Genomic DNA, 13,380 nt, shown 5'->3' with positions numbered 1-13,380 from the left:
CTACAAGACTACTATACCCGCAGCCAAACTAGCGAGCCTCATATCCATTTTGTTCTCCGCTTCCACAGGACATGGGGGTCGTGTATACAGAATTACGCAATTCATAGCTTGATAGTTAACATCTTCCATGCTCTGTTTTGCAGCTTCATACTCGTGAAAAGGAATAAAATTGTTGACGGTTCTCTCAATATCCGATCCAATTACATCGTAATAACCCAAACATTTCTGTAATCGGTCCTGATCTCCTGGAAGTTGCTTCTTCAGATCTGTGAGTTTGTTCTTGGTTTCTAACACATGGTTCCTGAGTACAACATCCACCATTATTTTGGCTAAGCCTTTGACGTCTGCATGTTCACTCTCAGGGACTTGGCTAAGGGAGTCGATACAGAGTTGTTGGTCAGCTGGTTGTAATTTGCATGTTTGCGTAATGAGGGGGGTGGTGATGCCAATTGCCATGGGGGCAAACACAGTGAGACATATCAGAACTGCAAGACGCACCGATGAAGTCTTCATCTTCTATAATTTTGTGGGGGTTTTTAGTTTGTTAATTGATTTATATAGAGCAAAATCAGATATTTAGCTAGATGTCAAGGATTCTAGATTTCTAGAGGTCAGGATTCTAAGTTAATGTCTGAGGAAAATAATATTGGTTTTCATGGAAAGTAATTGAAACCAATATTATTTTCTTTCCATGCATCATTTTCTCCTATGTGTGTAAGGTGCATGCATATATAGTATTACTTCTCTCAATATTGTGCCTGAACCTGAGGTGTACGTGGCCAAGAGGTCAGGCACCACAATTGTAGAGGCACAATTAATATTGTTACATATGTAGATATGAATATATAGTTATATTACTTATATACAATACAAAATTCTGGATTATATCCTATGCAAACAGCCAAATAAGCAATGATATTCTCTTGCGAAAATTTTCTTAATTCGAATTAAAAAATGAATGGAGTTGGATCATTAATATATATATATATATATATACAATACAAAATTCTGGATTATATCCTATGCAAACAGCCAAATAAGCAATGATATTCTCTTGCGAAAATTTACTTAATTTGAATTAAAAAATGAATGGACTTGGATCATTAAAATATATATATATATATATATATAAACCGTATCATATATGGAATTCTAACCATTTTCAAACAAATTAAGACTCTTTTTATCATCGATCTAATTTTCAAACAAATTTACTTAATAAAACACTATGACTCAAAATTTTTGAAACGACCTTATTCAAAACTAACATATTTATGCGTTAAAATCCAAATTAATATCAAGCGAACCAATATCTAATCTAAAATAATTGTGGCTGCACCCAAACCTTGGTTGGGCTGCCTACGTACTTTTTACAAAGGATTAAGTCATTCGTAGTTCAACAATTCACCAAGCCACACATTTCAACATACTGAAACCACAAAACCCACACATTTACCACAAACCAACCACATTCACCATAACAACGTAAACCTCATAACCATTCTGATTCGTATCACAAACACATCACAACCGACACACATAGTTAATATCATAACCATCATTCATCAAGTACACAACACCATATCCATTATCAATCAATACAAATACATAGCAGCCAACCTTAGATTAACACAATGCTTACGACAATAATATTTTATTCCTACAAACAATAATCTAAATCAACAACCTCATACGATAATCAAATTCAATGATTAATATGTCTATAAGTTCGTATCGACGCATGCTATTCAATAGAGCAACTCACTGCTCCAAAAACTCCTACACGCACCGCCACAGGCCTCACGCGCCACCACCTGCAACTACTCCAAAATCATTCGACTCCAACATCAAAGTTGTAGATCAAGAAGAAATAAACAACTTTCATACATGCGTTGAAGCTTGGTTTGGCTGGAAAGTGGCCGAAAATCGGCTGAGATGCCAACGACATCCCAAATCATGGAACCTGCTCTTACAGCTTGATTTGAACCTCTAGGTGATGGAAATCGAAACCAGAGAGGGGAAATAGGTGAAAAGCAAGTGACCTCGAGCTCCGGAGTGGCCGGAGACTGCAGCTCTTCCAGCCGTTGCAGCTCTGTGCACGGTGGTCGGCTCGGCTGGGGGTCTAGCTCAAACGAAAGGTGACGTTGTTTCGGTCATTTTGATGGGTGTCCCGTGCCGTGTGATAGGAGCACTTTGTGCGACATTTTTAACATGTTTTTACCTCAATTTATACTTTGCTTAGCCCTTATTGTTGTACTATTGAGTCATTAAGTCGTAGTAAGAGTCTTGAGTGGTATATGATGCATTTTTGTACTTACATGAGTTAAAAATGCATAATTTGTCTAGAGTCCTAGTTTGACTAGGAATCCTTGTTAGATTTTGAAACTAATTATCTCTTATGATTTTATTTTCTTATTTTCAGATTGGATTGAAGAGATAATTAAAGAAAAAAATGGAGCCAAGTCATGCAACAATTAAATAGAAGATGATTATTAAAGGCATAAAACATGGCATGTTTTAGGGATTAAAGCATGACATGTTTTAGGGATTAAAACATGACATGTTTTAGGAAATAAAACATGGCATGATTTAAGGGATTAAAGCATTGCATTATAATATGAGGAAAGATGCAACTACCCTCCATCTTTCCTCTATATATACATGGCTTCATCTCTTAAATAAGGAGACTTCTCATTTGCATTCAAGAGCCAAAACTCTACCAAAATACTACCTCAAACATCAAACATCCTTCATCAAAACAACAATCCATCCTCCCCCATATAGCAATTCCATCTCCACCGAAATCACTATTGAATACACATCTCAAAGGTTCATACAACGTGTGATTCTCGCAACTCTTCTTCATGGGTTTGTTTGTTTTTGATTTTTTACAATACTTTGTCTATGAAGATTGTAGTATGATGTTTGTGTAGGATTATTGTTTTGTATTAAGAATCGAAATTTTCAGATTGTTTTATTGGATTTTTGGATCTTTGCCGAATTGATGGTTTTCTATAATTAATGAGTTTGTATTTCTATTGTTGTGTTCTAATCATCTTTCTCATACTTTTAGATAATTTTCAGATATGTGCATATGAATTTAGTGCTTGGATGCATTCTCTAAGATTGTGTTTAAGTGCTAGATTCATCAATCATATTGACACAAATCGAATCATGCCCTAAGTAGGTTCGATTTGTGTTGATTAAAAGTGGTAAAAATTCTGGAAATTTGCATGTGAAACCATGGTGGGTGACGCCATACATGAAACATGTCTCCAACAAAGATTTGGTGCTTAAATGTAATCTTGTTTGATTTCTACTCAAAGTGTTATTGAATTCGATTGCATGCAAATTTAGATTAGGCCCTAAGTCAATCTAAATGTTAATTGAAATCTTGCACGATTAGATGATCCCCTAAGGCTCTAATTGTATTGGTGTCTAAAAAGTATGTAATTGGTCGAATTAGAATGCATGATAGGTTCGAACTTGTAATTATGTGGTGTAATGGTAAATTTGGTTTAAGTTTGTTAAAGAGAAGTCGATCATGTAAATAATAATTTAGGTTTTATTTTAGTAGTTAATAATCAATCTCAAACCCCCAATTATTTGTTAACACTAAAAGTTTAGAGTTCCCTTCAATTTCCCGGACTGAACGATCCCTGCTTATTCTATACTAACAATGATGTTTTACAGGGTTTATTATAGACGTTTTAATAAAACGCTCTATCACCGTGGCTTCGCAGGACGGCGGAGATCGCTGGGAGAGAAGATTCTGCTGCGTTTTCGGGTGAACAGACCTGGCTCTTTTCTGATTTTCTCCATTTTTTTTCATTTTCACCCCATATTTATATTATTTTCCAAAAATACTCAAATGCTCTTTTAATTCATAACTTTTTCATACGAACTCCGATTTAAGCGTGCCGTATGTCCACAAATTCGTATCAACGAGCCCTACAACTTTCGTGAATGAAGTTTTCTCAAAACAATTATATATTGATGTAACGACCCCAAAATTTCGAGCTTAAAAACTCAAAATTCTAAAGTCGTTAAACACAAAATAATCTCAATGAAATCGAAATCATTAAAATGTCACAGCGGATCAATTCTGAGTTCTCAATACAACTCAGACAAACCAATTATTACAACCCAAATTTATAATCCATACATAAAATGGAAATGTAATAATCCTCACAAATCTCACAAATAAACCACACCAATTCTCACACACAAATCCACGCTAAAAACCTCACCACAAGTAGGATACGAACGACTTCGAGCCTCCGGAGTCGTCGCTCGATCTCCACTAATCAACACCTGCATAGTTATCCCCTACACCATCGGATTGGTGCACCGGGATTGTAAACACAAACCCAGTGAGCTTTACAGCTCGTATGAGTAAAATGAAAATATAATTCGCATATCAAAATATACGGAAAATCACAAATCAACAAATATAAATGCCCTTATGAGTCAATGGACAGCTCATCTGGTTGTCCCAAAGGAATATGAAATGAAACGCTCATGAGAAAATTAAGTAACCCTTCTGGTTACCCAATGCATTTATAATACGGGTATCAAGAACGCTGGTACACATCTGTTACCCCTCTCGTAATACACCGCCGATATTGGATAGCCACCCGCTACCCAACATCCAAAACAATCTGAGTACCCATGAGCAGATAACCACCCGTTACCTCACATGCAGTACTAAGGCAGACATACTAGAGCTCTAACTGTATCGTAACTTTCGCCCGGCCAAAGGCTAGGTTTCGACTTGCCAAACACGTACAATAATCTCACATCATATTGTACCAAAAATTAGATCCGAAGACAATTCACATTTTAACAATCTCAATGTTAAAAATCACGTACAATAATCTCACATCATATTGTACAATTCCAAATCACATGCTCAATATAATCACAATAAAATCATAACAGTATATTATATAGCAAACCATATATATTTGTACTTATTTACCATTTATACAATACATATATAGTCCACTATATCTTATACATGTCATATTTTACCACACAAGCTCAATACACAATCTTCCGTCATCGAAATGACTATTTCTAATGAATTAATAATAGTATATAATATAATGAACTATATATATGTACTTATTACCATTATACAGTATATATGTAATCCACTAAATTGTATACATGATGTAATTCATTATTAAATACTCTTGCAAAAATCTTGAATCACCGCGAGGGTAGATTCGTAAATATGTGAGATTTTACTCACCTTATCGACTCGAGCATAATTCCACAATTCCCGATGATAATTCATTTTTCTGATTTAACAATCACCTTGAAAAGATAAGAAAAGAATTTAGAATCGTTTCGTAAACCTTTAAATGACGAAACAGTAATAATCGGTTACTGTTCAGCATTTTTTGGTTTTACGAAGTTACTGTTCACTGTTACTATTCACGGTTACTGTACAAATACACAATAATACGTATTTTTGTACGTGTACATACTGTTTATGTATTTCTGTACGTATACGTACTGTTTATGTATTTCTGTACGTATACATACTATTTACATATTTTTGTACGTATACATACTATTCAAAAGTAAATACAATCTCAGTAAATAAAATTTACTAAGTTACCTTTTACAATTTACCTTTTTACAATTACTGAAAGTAAATTATATTTACATTTACCGTAGATAAAATTTAATTTACATTTACCATACGTAGATAAAATTTAATTTACATTTACCATACGTAAATAAAATTTACATTTACATTTACCGTACTTAAGTAAATTACGAAAATACCATTCTCAGAATCACTGTTCACGCTGCCGCACGTGGCGGCGCGTGGGGTACACGCGCCACCCGCCGGCAGGCTGCGTGTGGGGCTCACGCACCAACGGCGCGTGTCACGCCACCGCCGCCCCAAAATCCTCCCTTTTCCTTCCTCTTTCCTTCCCACAGCCTCACGCCGTCTCCCACCTCCTCCACGCACCCATACGCGCCACCCATAGCGGCGGCATCTTCCCCAAAACCCTCCCTCTCCGATCTCCTCTACAACTCAATCAATCCAACCAAAAACCACACAAATCCACACAACATGCATCACAATATCTAATTAGATGGAAACCTCACCTATTCCGAGCCTTGGGAATGCCGGAGCTCGTCGGAGAGTCTGAACCGATTGGGTTCGGCCCTTGCGAATCGCGTCGAAGCTACGTGGTGGCGCGGGAGACCGTGGCTTGCTCGGAGGGGGACTGCGTTGAGCTTGCGAGGCTGCTGGTGTCGGCGGTGAAGGTCACGTCGGCCTGGAGGCGGCGGATCGATGGCGGCGTTTATGAGGAGGGAGAGAGTTTCGGGGACGAAGAGAGAGAAGGGGGAGAAAGAAAAGAGGGAGGCGGAGAGAAACTGAGGGGTTTCCTGTTATGGAAACCCTAGTTGAAAAAAAAATCATTTTTATACTAGTTTCCGAATCGGAAACTAACTTCCGATGTGAATAACTTTTACGTACGTCGTCCGATTAGAACGCGTCACATATCCACGAACTTGTATCGATGAGCTTTACGACTTTCGTGAAGGAAATTTTCGAAATCGAGCGACGGATTAAAAGTTGGTATATTCGTTCGGAAACGTAACGTTTTTCGAATTAAACGTTCCGATAATGTTTTCGTTTTCGATTTCCGACGTCACAAAACGGAACGAGCACAATTTAATATTTTCGAAAACTTATAACTTAGAAAGAGTCTATTAACTTGTCCCGAAAAAAATCGGGTTATTACAATTAAAAAGTCAACTTTTACAGTCGTTACACTTAACGACGCTATACATGCAAAAAAAGATTCGCGGCGTATCAATTTTAGTTGCTCAAATGATCTCTTCCATGTCTTGTTATCTCAAAATTTTCTCAAAAGGCCTTCTCATTGGGGCACCATTGACCCTAAATATTAATTTCCCACAAAACTCAAATGACAAGAATCCCAAGCATCATTTTGTCCTATGTGTGGTAAGGTCGTAAGGGGCATATATAGTATTACATATTTCAATATTGATTTCCCACAAAAACTTAAATGATGAAAATCCCAAACATCATTTTCTTCTATGTGTGGTAAGAGGCATATATATTAGTATTATAGTATGTTTTAGGCATGTGAAAGAAAAATCTGTTAGCTTGCTCTGAGTTTTTAACGTAACTGTTGTGAACATATTCATGCATGTGATGATCAGTATATTACTAGGTACATGCCCGCGCTTCACCGCGGTATTTGTGTATAATTAATTGTGAAGATCGTGCATTAGTTGCCTATTCAATTGATCAAACTTGCAACATTTGCATTATCAGCTGAGGCATCCCCAACATCTAATGGATTTTCAACCTCCATTATATGAGCATGTTCATCCTCATAAAATCATAACGTTGGCTTATGTTGATTAACCACCACTGATTTCTACATAATAAAATCAGTCCTAATTAAACATTAGAAGTTGAACATGTAAAACATATCAAAACACGTTCCTTAACTAATTGAATTAAAACCTTAATATCAATTGTTAACTAAAAATACTAACACCTACATCTACATCTACAACATGATAATATAATTCATTCGTATTAAAAAAATATATGTTAATGTCTCCCAACTCCACACATGAACTCTAGAAAAAAGAACCTGGGAACCACTTAATACTTCATACACCTACAACAACTATATCCAAACCCAGTTTAAAACCTTAATGGGATCACACAGTAAACATGTCAACACTAAGAACATAATTTTAGTACATTAATTATCATCCCTGATCAAACATACTTCAAAATGGTGCCAAAATCTAAACTTTAGATGCATTTCATGGTGAAATCTACGAACAAAGTCAAAAATTCAAACCCAGGTGATCATCTAATGCACAAACAAAATAAACACGATTTGGATCGCCTGTTAAACCAGCAATGGGAAACTTGCACACACATTCCAACACAAATTAGAAGTCAAAATTGCACAACGCTATTCGACCAAGATTACCAACTCACAGAGCTCCATAACTTATCTTAGCTACTGACTCAGACTATTGAATACAAACTGTAATCTTCATGCTTAATGAAGTACATGTATAAGGAACTTTTGTCCTTGATGAAATACAGAAATAGCTTGGTATAAGTATAACTTGTACATGATGCTATATAAATTCTACCTGCACTTCTGTATACCAATTCCCCTTCTTGTCTTCTCTTTTTTCACCTCAACTTCAATTAGTGGTACGACTGATTCAATAATTCCCAAGCTTAAGAGCTATAGATGCCTGAGATATATTGAAGGCATTGAAATTCACTCAGATGAGAAACTATGAAGAATCTCTTTGTCAAGATAATCACTTACACATGAGATGACATTCTAGATTTCAATAAAGGGCATTCCTTGATTTATAGGCCTTTTTGTCATGATTATTATCATCCAACCAAAAGCCTGCAGAAAAGAAAAATACAAATTAATATAATTCATCTACAAAATGAGAACTCTTCATTTAACATGATTACATGTAATTACAGAGTAGACAACATTCATGAGATACATGTAAACGTACAGGTAACAAATCCATGATGAGAGTATAACGATTCTCCTTGATCCAATGCTTTATAACAGAAATCTCTAGATAGAAAACAAAGATCAAGAAAATGAGTATGATCAATTTAGAAGAGAACCGTATCTGAGCCGACAAACGTTTAGCACTGTTCCGATCACAACCCTATCAGAATTCTTCCAATCGATAGCAAAACAGTTCCTTTGGATTGCAGAAAATATTTGGTCAAGATTCCCACTTCCCTCACCTTGTTCCTTTCTGTCTGGGTTTGTCAAGCACATATGACATGAATCATTAAACTAATAATAACCAAATGAGAAACACATTATATGAGGGTATTGACTAAATGTATTTGAAAAAAGAAAACCAGTAAAACTAAGGTTCATGGTTATCTATGAATGTATTTTAATCCATTGTTATTTTGGTATACTGTTAAATGATAAATATGGAGCTAAAATAACTCTTATCTTTTACAAATATGACATATATGAAGTAAATTTTCTTGTCTGATTAGGCATTGGGTTTGGATGGTCCTTCTCCAACTACTAATAATCATATGAACAAATGAAACTATCAGATCTTTTAGTCATTTAGCATCAAAACTTATGAATCTATGAATAAACCCTGATAAAAAAAATCTATGAATAAACAATAATCCCAAAAAATATTACCTCAGGAGAAGATTCTTTACTTACACAATCGTTCCCTCAAACTCAAAAGAAGCTCAAGCCACTGCAAGCCGATGCTTGAGATTTAGTTCCTGCAAATAAGACATCCAGCAACCATTTAATCCCACAAAATTTTCACTCTTAATCTAAAAGAAATTTGGAGCACAGAAAACACCAAACACAAACCACATCCAACAAATTGATTCTACAAAAATGGCAAATAACCAATCAACAAATGAACAAACAAAACATAACCAAAGAAGTTGGAAAACCCATTGAGATAACAAAAGAGACCTAAACTAAATTTTCAATCAATCATTGCAAAAGTAATGCAGACATATACTAATAAGATACAGATTCTGGTGCTAATCATCAGAACTGCACAATTCAATATGGTTGATTTTGTGATAATATACCCGAAACTAACATAATGGAACTTAATTTCATTTCAATAAATACACACTCTTACTAATATGGAACTTAACACTGTAGAAATCTTTTGGCTACAATAAGAAGTCTAAAAATTGCATAGTGGGAAGAATTTACAGTTATGAATATCAAACCTGTAAGTGAATCATCGGAATCAGATACCTTGCAATCTGAGTAACCGTGACCAACAGAGAGAGAGAGAGAGAGAGAGAGAGAGAGAGAGAGAGAAGCTTAATCAGTCATTTACGGGATTCCAAATAACCCCGAATCACCTTCACTCCTTGGCTCCTTGCTGATGATGACAAACCCTGAAGACCCAAATATAGTGATTTGAAGCGAATATAAAGATCTTTGGGAAAAACCCATAAAATAAACCCTAAAATGAATGACGGTTCGATTGGACGGAGAAGCAAAAACGTTCCCAAAAACAAATAGCAGAAAGGAGAAGAAGCTTTAGGAAACGAAGCGGTGCAGACGGTAGAGTGAGAGGAAGAATAAATGTATTGAAGTGCAGGGTGTAGGGAAGGAGTTTGATTTCGGGGCGCGACTAAAATGGAGGAACAGAGGGAAGAATGATGCCAAAAAAGAAACAGAAAAAAGAAGCTTCAGGATAGAGCGAACCAGCGGAGAAGAAAATCACCGAGGGCGGTATTTGAGAGCAAAACCATAACTTCCTCCTTAGGAACAGTACAGCGATCGCGAATTCTTATTAACAGTAACCACACACACCAACCTTCAAAAGAAAAGAATGAAGAGCCGTCACTGTAGCTACAATGCACCGCCCAACTCAAAAATAGTATATAGTAAATATAGTTATGATTGCAGTCACGTAAATTTTCTGGAAATCAAGGGCTATTTGCCAAATTCTTATGAACAGTACTACCACCTATAGCGTGTCTAATGTATAGTAAATATATACATGGCATCGTTACATATAACAATTAATGGTACGAGTTTGAAATTTAAGTAATAAATATTTAGTAAGATAGATTTATAAAATGGCCATCTTCTATTTGTTATAGATTGTTAGATATATGAAGTCACTGAACCATAGGCAGATGCATCAAATGGGGTGGAGGTTCTCTAAGTTAAATATATAAAACATCTCGTTTGTTTAGTGTTTATATATATATATATATATATATAAATAAGTAGAACATCCCTTAAGTACGTTTTTATCTAAATAGAAAATTATCAAGACAAATATAAATGTGATTTATTCATTATGAATTATGAATTGTTAATGTTTGGAAAATAAATCGCATTAGTCCATTGATTTGATGTTATTGGTACTTGAACAGTAAAGTGGTTGAAAATATGTAGAAATGATCTACTTATACAAACCAAGAATCTAATGTGATTGAAAAGTAGATCAAATCAATGATTAGTTAAAAAGTTCTCAACAAATCAGTATATTTAATTGACTAATGTTAATCGGTAATTTTCCCAAGTAAATACAAGTCTTATTACACATGTGATGCATGTATGAAACCGTTTTTTACTCATTTTTATTTATACATAAAAAGTGGAAGGTGGACAGGTAGTGGGAATTTACCGTGTTGAGGATAGTGGCATGAGATGAGAGTTATTCAACCGTTTTCTTCATATTTTGATTTTTTATTTTTCAGTTTACCATAATATTCTTTATATATTAAAATGTGTTTAATATTAAACTATAATCAGAATTTATTTATGTTATTTTACCCTCATTTTAGTTGACAAAGTGAATTCTCTTTATAATAGATTAGATTAATTACAACTGAATTGTAAGAAACAATCCGCAAGTAGTGATCAATTGAAACGTTCTTGCTTGCTGATGATAGCAATCAGTTTATTATTAAAGGAGGATATTGATCCAATATCATTGCTTCACTAATAATTAACACATGCACGCATGGTAAGCTAGGTAATATGATAAATCTACATGACTACTATACCCGCAGCCAAATAAGCGAGCTTAATCGCCTTTTTGTTCTCCTCTTTCACAGGACACGGGGGTCGACCGTCATATAGACGTTCGCACTGCTGGGCTAGGTTGACGGCATCTTCCATGCTCGCTTCTGCAGACTTATATTTTTGATTAGGAATATAATTGGTGACGGTTCTGTCAATGTCCAAGCCAATTGCTCCGTGAAAATACAAACAGTTCCGTAATCGAACCAGATCTCCTGGAAATTGCTTGATCAACTCTGTGAGTTTGTTCTCGGTGTATACAACATGTCGCCTGAGAACAACATCAGCCATTATTTTGGCTAAGCCTTTGACGTCTGCATGGGCACTCTCAGGGACTTGGCTAAGGGAGTCGATACAGAGTTGATCGTCGTCTGTTTTTAATTTTTCGCATGTTTGCTTAATGAGGGGGGTGATCATACTAATTGCCACGGGGGCCAACATATCCTCGCAATGGCTTATGGGGGAAAACACAATGAGACATATCAGAACTGCAAGACGTACTGATGAAGTCTTCATCTTGGATTTTGTAGGGGCTTTTAGTTTGTTGAATGTTCAAGTGTGAGAGTGTAGGTTTATATAGAGCAAAAACAGAGATCTGTCTAGAGGTCAAGGATTCCAAGTTGATGTCTGAAAGAAAATAATATTGGTTTTCATGGAAAGAGAGGAAACAAATACTAACTGAAATAGAAAATAGTAATTGAACATTCATGCAGGTCCGACCGATTAGAACATTTTTGGGGAGTTTTAGAAATTAATTTCTGTTCCGGGATAATTATTATTTTATCCTTGTGTGTGTCTTAATCTATTTAGGTTTCTTTCTTAGAGTAGATTATGATTTATATAATAGATATGAATCCCTGATTTTTCGGGCTACTCCATATGTAATGCATATATATATGCCCCATTATCAATCAATAAAGAGTTACGTTATGTTCTTTTATATTGCTATTATTCTCGTTTTGTTTCTCCTCAAACACGTTATCATGCACTTTGTTTTAAAGTGTCTGAGCGACGAGGCCACCACCAAAAAAAGATAAACCCTAACCCTGAATTTTTTTTTCCCCGACACCTTTTCTTCCTCTTGGCATTGTCGGAAAATTTGAAGAGCCGACAATTTGTTGTCAGAACAGAGATCAGAAATCGCATCTGCTATGGACACCCAAATATTTGATTTGGGCACCCATCTTCTTTTTCCGCCTCAGTTTCCAGCAGACCAGTGCCACCCCACGCCTTCTTGGCCGCTCTTCTAGAGCTCACCAGCTGGACGCCATTGTCCCATTTAGCATCGATGTTGCTGTGCGTCCCAGCCCTAGATCACCCGTCGTACTTCTTTCGAGCTGTGCTCGTCGTGACCCAGCACCACTGCCCAATTTTGTTGCCCCAACGCATTTGGATCTGACGCCCTAGACATACGTACACCCGACCTCAACCATGGTCACACCCTCCCGACGTCCAGCACAGTTTTGATGATAATGTTTCATGACCTTTGATGCTTCGCTTCACGTTGACACCGCCTCAGCAACGGCGCGCGTCCTCCACCTAGCTCTGGCGTTGCTCGGCCCTGACGTTTTTTTTTTGCGCCTCACAGTCTGTCTACCCGTGGAGGTCTCCTCCATCAACGAGGAACGCGCTGCCCGACTCTGACGACCCGGAATTGCAGGACCCAACCAGCATTCGCCAGACTGACCCAACTCTGGTTTGGGCCTTCTACTAGCCCAACAACCCCTTTGGGCCTCAGCTCTTCTGAGCCCAATAGCCTCTA

At 36.4% G+C, this 13,380-nt stretch overlaps 1 protein-coding gene and 1 long non-coding RNA gene across 2 annotated transcripts; both read right to left on the bottom strand.

Annotated features, from left to right (window-relative positions):
* LOC126792383 (uncharacterized) lies at positions 1 to 513 on the bottom strand. The gene has a single exon (XM_050518813.1). It carries the CDS (start codon positions 511 to 513, stop codon positions 1 to 3), a length of 513 nt encoding a protein of 170 aa, XP_050374770.1.
* A 7,623-nt stretch (positions 514 to 8,136) lies between these two features.
* LOC126792714 (uncharacterized) lies at positions 8,137 to 8,827 on the bottom strand. Its single transcript, XR_007671940.1, has 3 exons — positions 8,690 to 8,827; positions 8,367 to 8,453; positions 8,137 to 8,289 (listed from the first exon to the last, which is right to left on the bottom strand). It is a non-coding gene; the product is annotated as an uncharacterized LOC126792714 (long non-coding RNA).
* Between the last annotated feature and the right edge of the window lie 4,553 nt (positions 8,828 to 13,380).

Source organism: Argentina anserina, chromosome 4, assembly GCF_933775445.1.
Source record: "Argentina anserina chromosome 4, drPotAnse1.1, whole genome shotgun sequence".
Lineage (NCBI taxonomy): Eukaryota > Viridiplantae > Streptophyta > Magnoliopsida > Rosales > Rosaceae > Argentina > Argentina anserina.
This window is presented reverse-complemented; position numbering and strand designations above follow the sequence as displayed.